Here is a 14,980-nt window from a genome sequence, read left to right on the forward strand (position 1 = left end):
GCCGTATTGTTTGTAGGGCTGAAGCCGATATCCGAGTACTCGCTCGGCTTGGGCGGTACCCGGGTGCCATTTCACTACTGGGAACCCCCCCCATGGGGGGCGGATAGCAGAACACTATAGCTAGCATTAGCATGTTACCGTCACAACACGACCTGTCCATCTGCCCGTGTGTGCGCGAGAGGGAGAGAGCAGGGAGAGAGTCGCGGCCGCCACAGACTCGTTTATAAATACAAATGGTAAACGCTGGATGCGCTGGTTGATCAGTTTTATTTTTACCAGACTCTTATAATATTCCCAAGTTGCAATAAATACAATGCAATATGAACCATATCGTGTTGTGTCTCTCCTTGTGAATCTTAATATCTCATTTGTAAATGCTCTATAAGGCATAGATAGTGCCCACTTTAGATGAGCTCACACAAAATACTTAATTAACGAGTAGTAAGTGCTTTGTAACTGCCTGAATTCATGAATTCCTGCATTAATAACTGTTTATAAGTCATCCATTGGAAATGAAATTTGTGAGTTTTTATAAAACATTTACTAACACTCACTAACCATTCATACTGAACGCGTAAGAGCGCTTGGGAATGCTGAATCCATCATTTATATAGATGAGCTTATTAATGAAGAGTAAAACATTTACAACTGTGATTGTAAACCACTTACTAATGAGTATTTACGTCAGAAACATGCTTTATAAATGATGAATTCAGTGTTTACTAATCCATAACTACTGTGCTTATCAATGATGAGTAAAACATTTATAACTATGTTTACTAACTACATACTAATGAGTATTCATGTGTTATAAATGATGAATTCAATATTTATTAATGCTTAACTAATGCTTAATAGTGTGTACTCATTATAAAGTGTTACCTAAAAAACTACTCCGGAGTATTCATCAGCATGAGGTGCTGGTGAGTCACTAATGACTGAATTTCATTTTTTTGGTGAACTATTCCTTTAACAAAAGCCTGAATGTTTGAAGATTTTTGCTCTTCTCACAATCACACATCATTTTTTCCTACCAAGTAGAAACCTCCGGGGCAGAAAAACAACATTAACATCAAAGTGCTGCATGATCTGCAGTTCCTCAAATGACCACCAGAGGCAGAACTGAGGGGGGCGTGGCCACTTTATCCACACATGCTCCACCTCTTTGCCTATTTTTGGAGTTTGGGGGGCGGTGTCAGACGCTGCCAAGATGGCGGCTGTGCAGCAGCTCACTCCTCAGAAACTCACCGATATAAAAACAACATTTATTTTGCACATTTTATTTACACAAAAGCTTATAAAACCTAATTTCCCCGTGTCAGGAGTCGAGGAGTCAAAGTATTAATCAGTGGTTTTTCAAAGCTCTGTGTGTCTCAGTTCTCTAAACCTCCAGTTCCTCAAAGCACCAGTAACTAACAATCCACACAAACGTAACCTTTTGAGCTCGAGTAATTATTTTTCATTTCTGCCCTTTTCAGACTCAAAAGTTTCATTAAAAACTGAAACGCGAGTCTGAAGGATGCAAATCATTTCATTCTTTCCCAGCAAAGTAGATCATTATCACAGAGGTTACAGCCCAGTGTTCGACTAATGTGGATTTCTACACTCACTATTTCTGCACCGTGGCTAAAAATACTAAAAATACAAATAACAAAAACACATGAGCGGGTCAAAACCGAGAATATGGCTGGGTCTCGTCAGAGGCTATTTACATTCAGCCTGGTGTCAGCCGGCTGCCGCTCTTTATCTGTTTGCCTCTCTCCGTGCTCTAATAGACGGTATTTTTAATGCAGCTGAATTCCCAGTTAAACATTTCTCATTTACATGTTTTTCTGCAGCAGAACATCTGGGGGTTAAAACAGACTAAACTGGATCCTCTTGAGGTGGACCAATAGAAACGAAGCTGAAGATGAGATAAGACTATTATTTTATTCATCCCAGGCTGGGAAGGGATTGTGCCTCGGCAGCAGGTATTCATATTAGTGCAAATAGCAGATAAGAAGAATGAAATAGAAACAAGTCACAAATCTGTAATAAAATATCCCCAAATAACTAAGTAAATAAATAAATAAATAATGGTGCAATGATGCAAGAACTCTGTTATTACTACTGTAGAGTTCAGTGTGTTCTCTGTTGGGCACAGATGAACTGCTATACAAGTCTTATTGCATTTGGCAAAGAGGATTTTATATAGCCTATATTTATATAGTATATTTTATAGCCAAAAGTTTGGACGCACCTTTTCATTCAATGTTTTTTTCTTTCTTTTTTTTTATTATGTTCTACAACAAAAAATATAAAACATATTTTGGTTTGTTTAACACTTTTTTGTGACATAATTCCATATGTGTTTCTTCGTAGTTATGATGTCTTCAGTATGGATCTACAATACAGAAAGTAAAACACCATTGAATGAGAAGCTGTTACTGTTTATTTTAAAGAGACGTAATGTGTTTTTACATTGTGAGATAGCCTAATTTGAAAAAGGCTTCATCCTTCATGTTATGATCCACCTCAGTCTCCTTACTGCTTTGGATGATGAGTCAGATTATCTGTCAACTGTCTTGTCTTTTAACAAGGAAACATGGACGTCACAACCTACTGTAGTCCCCAGTGTACAAACTGAACTGGTCAAGAAAGCATTTACAGTAGTAGGTCTCTGGCGCTTCATGCTTGGATTAAACCACAATCTGAACTTCAACTTCAAGCCTTTGTTACACTGAATGAGTTTAAAGCTCTGGTGTAACCACAACAGCAGTCTACTTGTCTAACTGTCTGTCAGCAAGATTTAATGATGTTTGATCTAATCTGTGTAACTGTAATGTTGCTGCCCACTTGGCCAGACGTACGTCGTAAAGGATATCTATCTTTGATCTCAATGGGACTAATCTGATATAAATAAAGGCTACATACAATAAACAATAAAACAGGACTGGTTCGATCCTCCCGCCTTCTCTGCATGTGAGTAAAAAGCAAAAAAAAAAAACACAAGGCTGAATGTGGTTTGAAGTGGTCAATATTTAAAAAAGACTGTGGAGATGTGATTCTTCCACACACTGAGACTGTTATTCCAACATTTACTTGGATTACATGAGCTGAAAGGCTGATTTACTGCAGCACTTGTGACCATTTGCACAGACACACACACACAGAGCTGTGGTTGTGTATTAGATATCAGAAGAACGGCAACATAATTCATTCTCTTTAATAAATCACAAATTGAGATGTCGCTGACACTTGCTGCTGACGCCCTGAAGAGAGAGAGAATAAATAAAAAATAATAAAAAAGACGCACATCTGAAGCCATGACGACGTAAACATAGCCTAACTGATGATGTGTGTTGTTGGTGTGTGCGTGGGCGCTCGTGTGTGTGTGTGTGTGTGTGTGTGTGTGTGTGTGTGTCTATGTCTTGGAAGATTCAAACACACATTAGACAGAATGGGACACTCTTTGATCAAAGGAGGAGTTGGCAGTGAGAGAGAGAGAGGGATGAAGTAGTGTGTAGTGTAAACACAGCAGGAGGAAGCCAGAGCAGGACAGATGAGGTGACGCAAACTGAGACTGGAGGAAGAGATGATGGAGGGAGGGAGGGAGGGAGAGGAAGAAGACGAGAGCTTTCATCTCAGTATAAAAAAATAAAAAAACACACACACACATGCACACGTCAGACTCTCCCCGTCATCACAAAAATATAAACTAATAGATTTTGTAGAGAAACACAAAAATACTGTAGAAAATATGTGCCCAGTTACTCAAGTACAGATTTATGAGCTGTCATCATACACACACACACATCTTTTATGGACATAATAATAGAACAAATCGCCTTGTTAGTTATTTTTTTATTGTAAGGTGTATTGAGACCATGTACCATGGTGATTTTGCACTTTAAATAATAAATTGATTGATTGTTGTTTACAACTACTTCCAGGTAGAAAACCAGAGAACAAATTGACTGACAAGAGTTTCTTTAAATCTCATTTTTCACGTCACTATATCACCGTTTAGGCTAATCTGATGTTTGTAAAGTTTATAAAACCAATGATTGGACAAACATTACTATTTATGTGTGCACATTTTTGTAATTAGTCATGGTTATCATAGATTAGTCAGGCTAACCGTTAGCTACCTGTTTAACTTTAATAACTCAGTGACTCAATAAACGACATGAAAAAATATTTTCTCCAGCGGATATCTTAGTTACAACATGACTGAGCTAACTGGAGTAGTTTCATGTCGTGTCCGACAACGGGAGGGTTTTAACAGCTGACGTCCTGATGTTCGCTTAGCTACCGCCGTTAGCTTAGCTACCGTTAGCTGTCCCTGTCAGCTGAGCCACTGATGCTTTCTAGACACTGTGATTCCTCCAACTGAATAAATCCCACACATAGCAACACAAAACACACACACAGAAATAGTAGGCTATTGTTTCTTCAATCATTTCAGATTTGTCTAAACGGTGATAGGGCGTGAAAAATATGATATATAGCCTAGCTAAACTCTCGTTCGTTACTACTGTTCTCATTCAAATTAGGTGCTGGTTTTCTACCCGGACGTAGTTGTAAACAACAAGGCGATTCGGTCTATAGACTCACACACACTCACAGGCTTTGTACCGCAGAGGATTTATGCACAAATGCACACAATAACAGGTGCAAATACACACTTTTCAACTCAACTGAACACACACACACACACACACACACACACACACACACACACACACATACATAAAGAGGTTTGCCCACCTGGTGCTGTTTCCCGGCAGACAGACAGGGGTTGGACACACACTGAGGACAGCAGTGGCCGGGCTGAATCACCAAGTTCTCATGCTGACAGGAGGGAGAGGGACACTGTCAGACCAGGTGTGTGTGTGTTGGTGTGTGAGAGAGAAAGAGAGACACACTGTACACAAGAAAAAAACAGACAGATGGTCTCTAATAACAAAAGAGTACAAATCTAGCTGCTTCTTCTCTGAAATATGCATGCAACACTGTAAATATGAGCCGTGACAATACTGTTAGACAGTCTGACATTTTGGGGGAAAAAAAGAAAAGAAATACAGACACACACACTCACTCTAATCTCAGCCAGAGTTAGATAAGCTCGATATCAGCTTCATCTCTCTGCCTCCAGCACAGAGAGAGGTGTTTGACCTATCTTAGCACCTAGTCTGGAAATCGCTGTGTGTACTGCTGTGAATCACACCTTCCAGCAACTCCAAACCTGTCGTACTCTCACATTATATCTTGTTTGTTTACTCTGTGTGAGGAAGAGAAACGCTAAAATAGTAAAAACACACACATGCTGGAAAAGAGTATAAAGGTAGATGTTTGTATTAAAGCTCCATACAGTATAAAGGTAGCTCCATACAGTGTAGAGGTACAGTAGGCTAGATGTTTGTATTAAAGCTCCATACAGTATAAAGGTAGCTCCATACAGTGTAGAGGTAGATGTTTGTATTAAAGCTCCATACGGTATAAAGGTATATGTTTGTGTTAAAGCTCCATACAGTGTAAAGGTAGATGTTTGTATTAAAGCTCCATACAGTATAAAGGTAGATGTTTGTATTAAAGCTCCATACGGTATAAAGGTAGATGTTTGTATTAAAGCTCCATACAGTATAAAGGTAGATGTCCATGTGTAGTGTGATTATAAAGCAGCTCTAGGTTCTATATTAATACTGTGAAAGTATCAAAGCCTCAGTCCACAGAGAAATGAACACAGCCTGTATTCAGAAATTGAGCCTTAAAACCAGCTGTCAGGACTTCCTGTTACTTTGTGATGTCACAACAACACGGTCAGCCTAAGCCCCGCCCACATCCTGGACCCACCATCCAACACTTTGCAGGATGTGAAGTGTTTTGAAATCTGCTAAAAAAAAAATTGATCAATCATTGAACAGTCAGCCAATCAGAAAAAGAGGTTCAAAGCCTCCTCTCTTCTGATTGGCTGACACCGACCTGTTGTTACTCCAGAGAGCTCCAGAGAGAAGCTAAGAGAAACAAAAACTACTGTAAACTGAGATGGTCTTGGTTTTTAAAACCACAAATATAGTATCTCCTCATTGATATCAACACTTAAAATAAAAGTTTAATCTAGTCTATTAAAACTTTACAAATAATATAAAAATACCTAAATTATGCCAAAAAGTGACCATTTTATTCCAGAAAAACAAAGACAAGGAGCATATTTTCATATGCAAGAGGCTGGAAAATCTAAATATTTTGCACTTTTTGACAATGTTAAAATTGTTTAACAATGTTAAAATTGTTTAACATTGATTGATTAACCCAATCATCAACTAATGAGCCGGTCTTTGCTATGCTAGTCGGTTAGCTGTGACACTGTAACGTTTTTCATCCCGTTGGGCGGTGCTGCTCCCTGCAGTCACACTCCTGCGGGAGCCACGCTGACCCTCCGTGGATTTATTATAATGTGCTTCATTAAAGTATACAACGCTGGGTCTGTATTTATGAAACACTGCTCCCAGCGATCCAGCAGCAGTAAAGCCAGGGACGCAACGGAACAGAAAATAAGGTCATCCTTGCAGCACCGTATTTTCTATCCCCTATCCTCAGAATGAGCGTTTAAGTGTGACTTCGATCATCAATTATGCATCAGATCAAATTGATAGTCTTCATCTCTGACTGAGAATTTCAGTGGAGGGAGAAAAAAAACTCAACTCAACTCCTAACAATGAGCTTGTTGAATCTGAACAAACTGAGCTGAGAGGCGACGGACGCACTGATCCGTTGTTGTGTAACCAGCAGCCAGTGTGAAGACGGAGGAGGAAAATGTTTTTAAAAAATAAAAATATATATATACAGTATATGTGTATTTATGGAAACTCACCGGTTTACAGGCCACTTGCTGACACTCTGTCACCGAACACTGGACTTCCCCATTGCTGCAGACACATCTGGAGCAGAGGCTGGGCTTCCACTCCTCACCATCCCTGTACACAACGCCCTGCCAGGGGCAAGACTCTGACACACACACACACACAGAGACAAAAACAGAATGAGTAAACAGTCAAAATGGGTGTCAGATAATGAGCTGACTGTTGGTGCATTGTTTGCCCGAATGCTCATTGATTTACAGTCAGGGAGGGAGGGAGGGAGGGAAAAAAATGTAGAAAAAAAACAAAAAAACAGCAGTTGCTAATTAGGTGCTAACCGCTGGGATGCATCATAGCAACTCCCAGACATCATTAGCGTCTAGATTAACCTTTCAGCTGCGCTCCGGCTGCTGAGCCCGTGCTCTCGCGCAAAAACCCCGGCTTTGTCACAACAACAATCCTGTCTGATAGAGGACAAGATGCTGCGCTACAACACGAGGACGGAGCAAACGAGGGTCTCTAACCTACAGCTGAGAATGTTGCACCTGGAAAATGAGGACGACCGTATCACCATGGTTTTGTGTTGTTACTCATGCATGTGTATGACTAACAACTTTACATTTTTATTGCAGCTCTGTGTGAATGGACGCGTCTCTGGGCATTGGAATAAAAAAATCCTTTGGGCTCAATGTAATGATATGATATATAATGATATACAGTATATATAGGTATATACTGTATATCAATATATATAGAAGAAGGAGAAAGAGAAAAAGATAGATAGACGAGTGGTGTTTTGTTTGTTTTCTTGTCACAACTATGTTTCATCATCTTTAATATTTTGAAATAGAGTATAATATTGGTGTTGAAGTAAGCCAATGTAATTATAACAACAGAGAGGGGCAGGTACTATAAGTTTTCTTCATCCTGCTCCTTTTCATTCATGGTGACAATGTGTACATTATGTAATTTTGTGCAACCTTGTGAAGAATGTAAACCATGAATGGAATAAATCAAAATGAAATGAAATGAAATACTTTATACTGTATATCACCTTGGGGGAATTTAATGTATCCTTTATTAATACTAATAACAATATGACAGTGAGTCCAGATACTGTGGCCTTGAATGTTCTGTGGCATAGTTTGGTAAAAGTAGAATTTAATTTGAAAGTCTTTTATTGAAAGTAGAGGAAGAATTAGGACAGACTGGACAAAGAAAAGAAACATGAACGTCTCAGCAGGCCCTTTTAAAAGTTAAACTGCGCTCAGATCAGTTTTTTAAATCCTCGGATGTCACACTCGGGCTGCATCTTGCGCATGAAGACGTTCTTCAAAAAAATCAAAAATGATGGCACATGACTCAGGATACAGGATGTGATGGAGGGAGCAGCGAGCGAACAGGAAGCAGCGAACGCACCACCTCAGGAGATGTAAACAACACAGAGGAAGCTGTGGTGCAACTTGTTGTAATTCTAGTAAAAAAAAAAAAAAATTAAAGGTGGTAGAGTGTAACAAACAAACAATATTGTGGAAAAACAAACCCACAACCTTGGGGTGGACACGGATACCAAGCCAGGACCAGATTTCCTTCTCTGGCTGCTTTGTGTGTGTGTGTGTATCACTGTATCATATTGATTTTGCACCACGTTGTGTATTTGGTGAAATATTTTTGTTTACTTGCATGTGTTTCTTCATACAACAGCTTGCAGGAGAGACTAAGATGGCCATCCTTACTGAAATACATTTGGAAAAACACCTGGTTTCCCATCTTCTTGTGACTAAACTAATGCTTGTACATGTAGTACATTCAGACTTACTGTATATAGCCTTGTAATTCAGTTTCAAAGAAGACCAGCTGTTCAATGTATCAAAGGAGGGGACGACATCTAAGCTTTAAAAGGTCAAATATTGTATAAAGATAGACGTTTGTATTAAAGCTCCATACAGTATAAAGGTAGATGTCCATGTGTAGTGTGATTATAAAGCAGCTCTAGGTTCTATATTAATACTGTGAAAGTATCAAAGCCTCAGTCCACAGAGAAATGCACACAGCCTGTATTCAGAAACTGAGCCTTAAAACCAGCCGTCAGGACTTCCTGTCACTTTGTGATGTCACAACAAAGCAGTCACACAAAGCCCCGCCCACCACTTCCTGGACCCACCATCCAACACTTGTTGCAGGATTTGGATTATCTGAGTGTTTAATTCTGAATATTTTTTATTGGATCACTCCAACTCTTGTCCTCTCCAACCAAAAAAAGAGGCTCAGAGCCTCCTCTTTTCTGATTGGCTGACACCGACCTGTTGTTACTAGAGCTCCAGACAGAAACTAAGAGAAACAAAAACCACACATATGCAAGAGGCTGGAAAATCAAAATATTTGTGCACTTTTTGACAATAAATCAAATTATTGCAGATTCACCCAGTCATCAACCAATGAGCAGGTTTATTTGGTTTATCCAAGTGTTTTTATTCTGAAATCTGCTCTTTTTTTGATTGCACCATTCCTTAAACAGTTGGCCAATCAGAGAAGAGTCAGAGCCTCCTCTCTTCTCTGATTGGATGAAGCTGAGAGAAGCCGGAAAGAGGAGATGTAAAACTACACTGAGATGTGTTTTGGTTCTTTAAACCACAAATGCATCTACTTATGGATCGAACACAGGAAAAAAAGTGTAAAAAAAAAAAAGAGACTTTAAGAGTTAAAAATCTAACTGAAGTGGCCCATTTTGGTTTCATAGAAATAAACAGATCTTGGCTAGAGGTTAGATTTGTCCCGTCCTCACCTCCACTACGTCCACACTTGGGACAGCACTCCCCGGCCGGAGTGAACGGGCTCTGGTCCGTGGGACAGCTGAGGGCGGGACAGGGTCGGGCGGCGCAGGACACACTCCCTCTGGAGCAAACACACACCGAACAGGGCGACGGACTCCACTGGCTGTCATGCTGAGGAAACATGGGAGACAGGAAGTTACACACTAAGTATATACACATACAACAACAACAAAAAACAGACAAAGAAGCAAGAGGGACAATGTGGGATGAGGAAAGCTGCTTTTGCTCTCTGTGGACAAGACAGTTTTATAAGTCTAAGCCTGAGTGACGGAGGGAGAGGAGAGGAGAGAAGAAGGGAGGGAGGAGGAGAAGGAGGAGGAGGAAGGACGCGCTGCAGAAAGAAGAAGATAGACAGATTAAAGCTAAAGGATGAGTGTGAATGTGGCTGAGTGAGGAGGCACAGAGAGAGAGGACGTTTCAGAGCTGGAGAAGAAGTGCAGATGTCTAATTTCAGTTTGTACAGTAAGTCGTTCCAGCAGAACAGACAGAACAGTTTGCCCAGTTCAAGGTGGGGAGAGGAGAGGAGAGGAGGAGAGGAGAGGAGAGGAGGAGAGGAGAGGAGAGGAGAGGAGAGGAGAGGAGAGGAGAGGAGAGGAGAGGAGAGGAGAGGAGAGGAGAGGAGAGAGACGACTGGTTAAGCTGCGGTGAAAGAAGCTCCAGGCGAACTCTAAGCCCGTCGACCATCTTCCTCCCTTCATTCCTCTTGTGTTTAAATCCTCCTGCCACAGGGGGTAAACGTGCGTTTCCGTCGATGCCTCCTCGGCTCCGTTTGATTGACAGAAGCGAAGAGTGATAGGAAACCCACTCTTGCACAACTATCTCTGGGGTGTTAATTAGAGCAAGTAGCTACACTACATTTATATACTATCTCTCGTACATCCGTTTAGTTGGTGGCTGCAGTGCACGGTCGGTGCAGGTTTTTCTGCTGTTGTTCTTCTCAGTCTAAATGAGAAAAGCAGCATGCACACGCTGCCCGCCGTCACGATGATTGAGGTGAGGATCTGACTTCAGTCGCTCTCCGAGGCGACGGGCTGCGAAACCTGCATTAAAAAAACCTTTGTTGCGCTGCGTGAGACGTTGTCATCAGTCTCGGTTTTAATGGAGCGTTTGTGTAAATGCTTTTTCACCCCAGAAAGATGTTCTGCGATTTAACAATTTATACCGTTTACGTGTGGAGATGTGGCAGACCTGCCGCAGATTACACAGTGGCCAAATAAAACCCTAAAACACTGTTGTTTAAAGGTCCAGTGTGTAACGAAACCTAAAGACATATTTATTCAGGAAAGCTTTCTGCTAAATTTTAGTACACTTTTCATTCTCTTTTTGAACTTTTATTAACTTGTGTCCCTTTTAATTAAGCTTGTACTGTAGCACTTTGAGATTGCTTAAATGTAAAGTGCATTATAAATCAAATTTATCATTATTATTATTATTATTATTATTATTAAAATTAGGGGGAAAACCGTGATATCCTGTGTTCAGATTCTAGTTTGCAGCGCTAATTCGCACTCACCCCTCCCGTCGGCAGGGTGAAGGAGGCCTCTGAGGACCAAAAGACTTGTTTACCACGACTGGGACGAAGGAGTATTTCAGGAGCATGGAGCGATGAGGTGAAGATCTAAACCATTTTACTATATGTCTGCTGTTTTCTACTCCTTCTTTTCCTTTTTTTTTTATAACTGTACCTAGTAATTGGAGGTTCTCTGTCAGGGCTCCTTGACTCTTCTTAGTTTTCTTTTCCCTCTGTCAGAAATCTTGTGAGGACCTGGTCGTGGACAGTTTATGATAAAAAGTTGTTCTTTTTTGGGATAACGGCACTAACGGATAAAACGGTGCATTCAGACACGTCTGTAACCGATGCATCAGTTTGTTCTGCAACATCAGTTTCTGAAGGTCTTGAGAAGCTCTTTGCTAATTTCCCCGTCATGAGACGCCTCTCGTGTGACACCTTGGTGATGAGAAACCTTTTTATAGGCGTCAATTTGGACTAAAGCAGCTGATATTACTTTGTACTGATAGGGGATTCATGAGTTCAATACTTATTCTGTGTCATTTCACTTTTTACACATTACTTAAATTACGGGCATTGTATAGGCTATGTGCATTACTTGGGTTGTTGCCAACATCTGGGGGAAATTTCATGTCAATAGCTCTATTAGCAATATATTTTCTGAGAAAAATGTTGCATTCAATAATTATTTTCCCCGCTGTATAAAAGAATAATTATAAGGCTATAAAAACCAAACAAATGTTATTTTATAGCAATTATATACCTATACTTATATATTCATAGGTAGTATATTTCGATTTTACCAATAAACCTTGACAAATATTATACACTGGACCTTTAAGGCAGGTGTTTTCACACAGAAAATGACTGTTGGATAACGGGATGAAGCTTCATCTCTCCAAACAATTTGTCCTGGGAAAGGAGCAGCAGTGGTGTCGGACCAGCCTCCTTCACTGAAGATGGAGTAAAAAAAAAAAAACCCTCGAAAAGGCCACGACTCCTCTTCAGACTCCCACTCCTGGTCGCTCAGATCTGGTAAAGTGCCTCTTCAAGCACAGAGGTAAAAAAAAAAACCCCGATGGAGTCTCTCTCTCCACAGCCGGCCAAAGAAAAAGACTCGGGTCCTCTTTAGGGGGCAACGACATATTGTCCAAAATGGCTGCCAAAATGTCCAGCTCATTAAGCGGGAGGACCCTCGATGGAAGATGAACAAGACAGTGATTGTTTTGTGTGAGTGGAGGAGGGAGGGATGGAGGGAGGTGGGGCAGGTTTCTGGAACTAGTTTCAATTCATGGAAACTTTTAATAGGTGAATTATCAAACCAAATGTATCTACAGAGCAGATATAAAGGGATAGTTCAACATTTTGGAAAAATTTGGCCCATTGCCATAATCCCTATAGTCATAGCAGTAGGTTCGTTACTTTTAATTGTCGGTGCAAGCTATGAGACGGAGTTGTTTTAGTGGTAAATGCAGAAACTGCTTGATGAAAAACTGTCCCTGAAGGCAACGTGCATCAGCGGTTTTGCATGAATTTACCTCTAAAACAACTCTGTCTGGTAACGTTGTGTTATTATCTCATAGCGTGGTGAATGTGCAGGTCACAACTTGTCCACCAGAGCGTTTTGGAGTTGTTGGATTGTGTATTTGATGAGTTTGATGAGGGAAACCAAGAAATTCCCTTAGCCTCCGTTAGCATAGCTCTGAGCAGCTAGCGGCTCTGCTCCGCCGTTCTAAAAATAGCTTGCACCGACAATTAAAGGTAACGAACCTACTGCTAAGACTACAGGGATTATGGCAATGGGCCAATTTGCCAAAATGTTGAACTATCCCTCTAACCAGAGCAACGTGCTGTTAACTAGCAGAGGGAAAAAAATGACAATCAACGCAGTGAATCAAGCGGCAGAAAGGAGCGAGCGGAGCGGACGAGGGAGGGAAGCTGATCTTGGCTCCAACGCTAATGAGAATGAATATGTTTTTTGAGCCCAGACTTGAATCAGTCGACTGGACGGAGGCAGAGTCGATCGACGCGGCCAAGCTGTTCCACAGTCTGTGCAGCAGGGCAGGGGTCAGCGCTGAGTTTAAGGTCAGAGGGACGGCGAGGAGGAGGAGGAGGAGGAGGAGGCCCAGTGATGGGATAGATAGATAGATAGATAGATAGATAGATAGATAGATAGATAGATAGATAGATAGATAGATAGATAGATAGATAGATAGATAGATAGATAGATAGATAGATAGATAGATAGATAGATAGATAGATAGATAGATAGATAGATAGATCGATCGATCGATCGATCGATCACCCTTCGATGTTCAGGGATTTCCAAACTGATGACATCCGAAGCCTTTTTCAAATGATCATTCGAAGCATTTTACAAACAAAGAGACAGATGCCAGACGAGAGAGAAAACATGCTTTTCTGTTTTTTGGGGGTTTCAGGATTTTTCACTCAAGTTTTGGACCAATTCAGCCACAAAGTCATTTATTTTGAAACTGCAAAACATTGATGTTGTGGGTGATTTGGTCCTAAAGGCTTAAAGCTGTTGAGATCAATATGCTTCAACCAGTTCTTCTGGTGCTGTTTCCCAAACAAACACAAACTTAAAAAGCCCACTGTTGTACTGATGAGCCAGACAGACACCCACAGATGCTGCATAATGACACGACAGATTGTCATTTTCACTTTTCCTGCTTCCACTACTTACTCCGTACACCACTCCTTCGTGTTGACAGGATCCCTGGGACGAGGAGACGCACTCCGGACAGCACTTGTTGGCGGGGATCCTCAAATGCTCGCCCTTTGGAGAGAGAGAGAAGATAAAAGCTGCATGAATACACACTCGGCATAACTAACAACAACACACACAAATACAAATCCAAGGTATAAAAAGGAAAAGAAAAATGTATCTGATTCCCTTTTAAAGCATGAATACGGCAATACGACAACAACAACCTGCCGATTACAGTCTCATTTCCATGGAAATTAGCCGACATGTGACACAAATAACACAACAGAGCTGACAAGAGGAGATATATGAAGACTTTATCAGGCGCGCACGCTGTGTTGAATACAGAGAGAGCGCAGCGGCCGTATCACAATACATAATATTACAATATAGATTCACCTACACACCCTAATTGAGGCCGGATATGCAGCAGGAAGTAAATGGGAAAGCAGAGAAGGCGCTGGGGCCGGGGAAGGCAGATAGTTTACAGTACATGTGCTTTATTTGTGAATACAAATGAAACAGAGAAGAGGGAAGAAAAGAAAACAGAATTGAAGGAATAAGCAGGAATCTGGTGCGTTGTGAGAACGAAGCAACAACCCGCCCCCGAGGCAGCTTCAGAGGAAAAACGTCTTGCGTGTCAATGACTAAAGGTGAAAATGACTGTGTACTGTAGAAAATACAATGAATCAGAGGCGGGCGGAATGAATCAGCGGCGAAAGACACATTACATGGCAATGAAACGGAGACGACGGCAAATAACAAGCGTTGGGGAAATGAAACGGAGCGAGCTGCGCAGCGGGAAGAGGTTGGTGATGAATAAACAGAAACAACCACACTGCTTTTTTTTTATAAACACAGGGACAAATACAACACCTGTGGAGTTTGGACAGATATTATCAGACAAGTTATTATGCACTCAGACATTTAACATTAAAATGCAAACTTTTAAAATGTTTTCAATTAGAGATCGTGTTGCGGTAAACACAGAGAGAGGCGACGAGGCTCGGAGAGAAAAGGAGACTTCATTTATCACTGGACTGATGTGAGACTTTCTTACAATGCA

At 40.9% G+C, this 14,980-nt stretch overlaps 1 protein-coding gene across 2 annotated transcripts in view; it reads right to left on the bottom strand.

Moving 5' to 3' along the window:
* fras1 (Fraser extracellular matrix complex subunit 1) overlaps window positions 1-14,980 on the bottom strand; it is a 341,854-nt gene that overhangs the window by 233,164 nt on the left and 93,710 nt on the right. For both annotated transcript variants that reach the window (XM_085785897.1, XM_085785896.1), the window contains exons 4-7: window positions 13,894-13,986; window positions 9,628-9,787; window positions 6,857-6,990; window positions 4,750-4,833 (exon numbers count right to left, since the gene is read on the bottom strand). In XM_085785897.1, the coding sequence (XP_085642023.1) occupies window positions 4,750-4,833; window positions 6,857-6,990; window positions 9,628-9,787; window positions 13,894-13,986 (471 nt within the window). The remainder of the gene's footprint in view (window positions 1-4,749; window positions 4,834-6,856; window positions 6,991-9,627; window positions 9,788-13,893; window positions 13,987-14,980) is intronic.

This window comes from Trachurus japonicus, chromosome 9 (genome assembly GCF_045865225.1).
Source record: "Trachurus japonicus isolate A0001 chromosome 9, Traja_1.0".
Classification (NCBI taxonomy): Eukaryota; Metazoa; Chordata; class Actinopteri; order Carangiformes; family Carangidae; genus Trachurus; species Trachurus japonicus.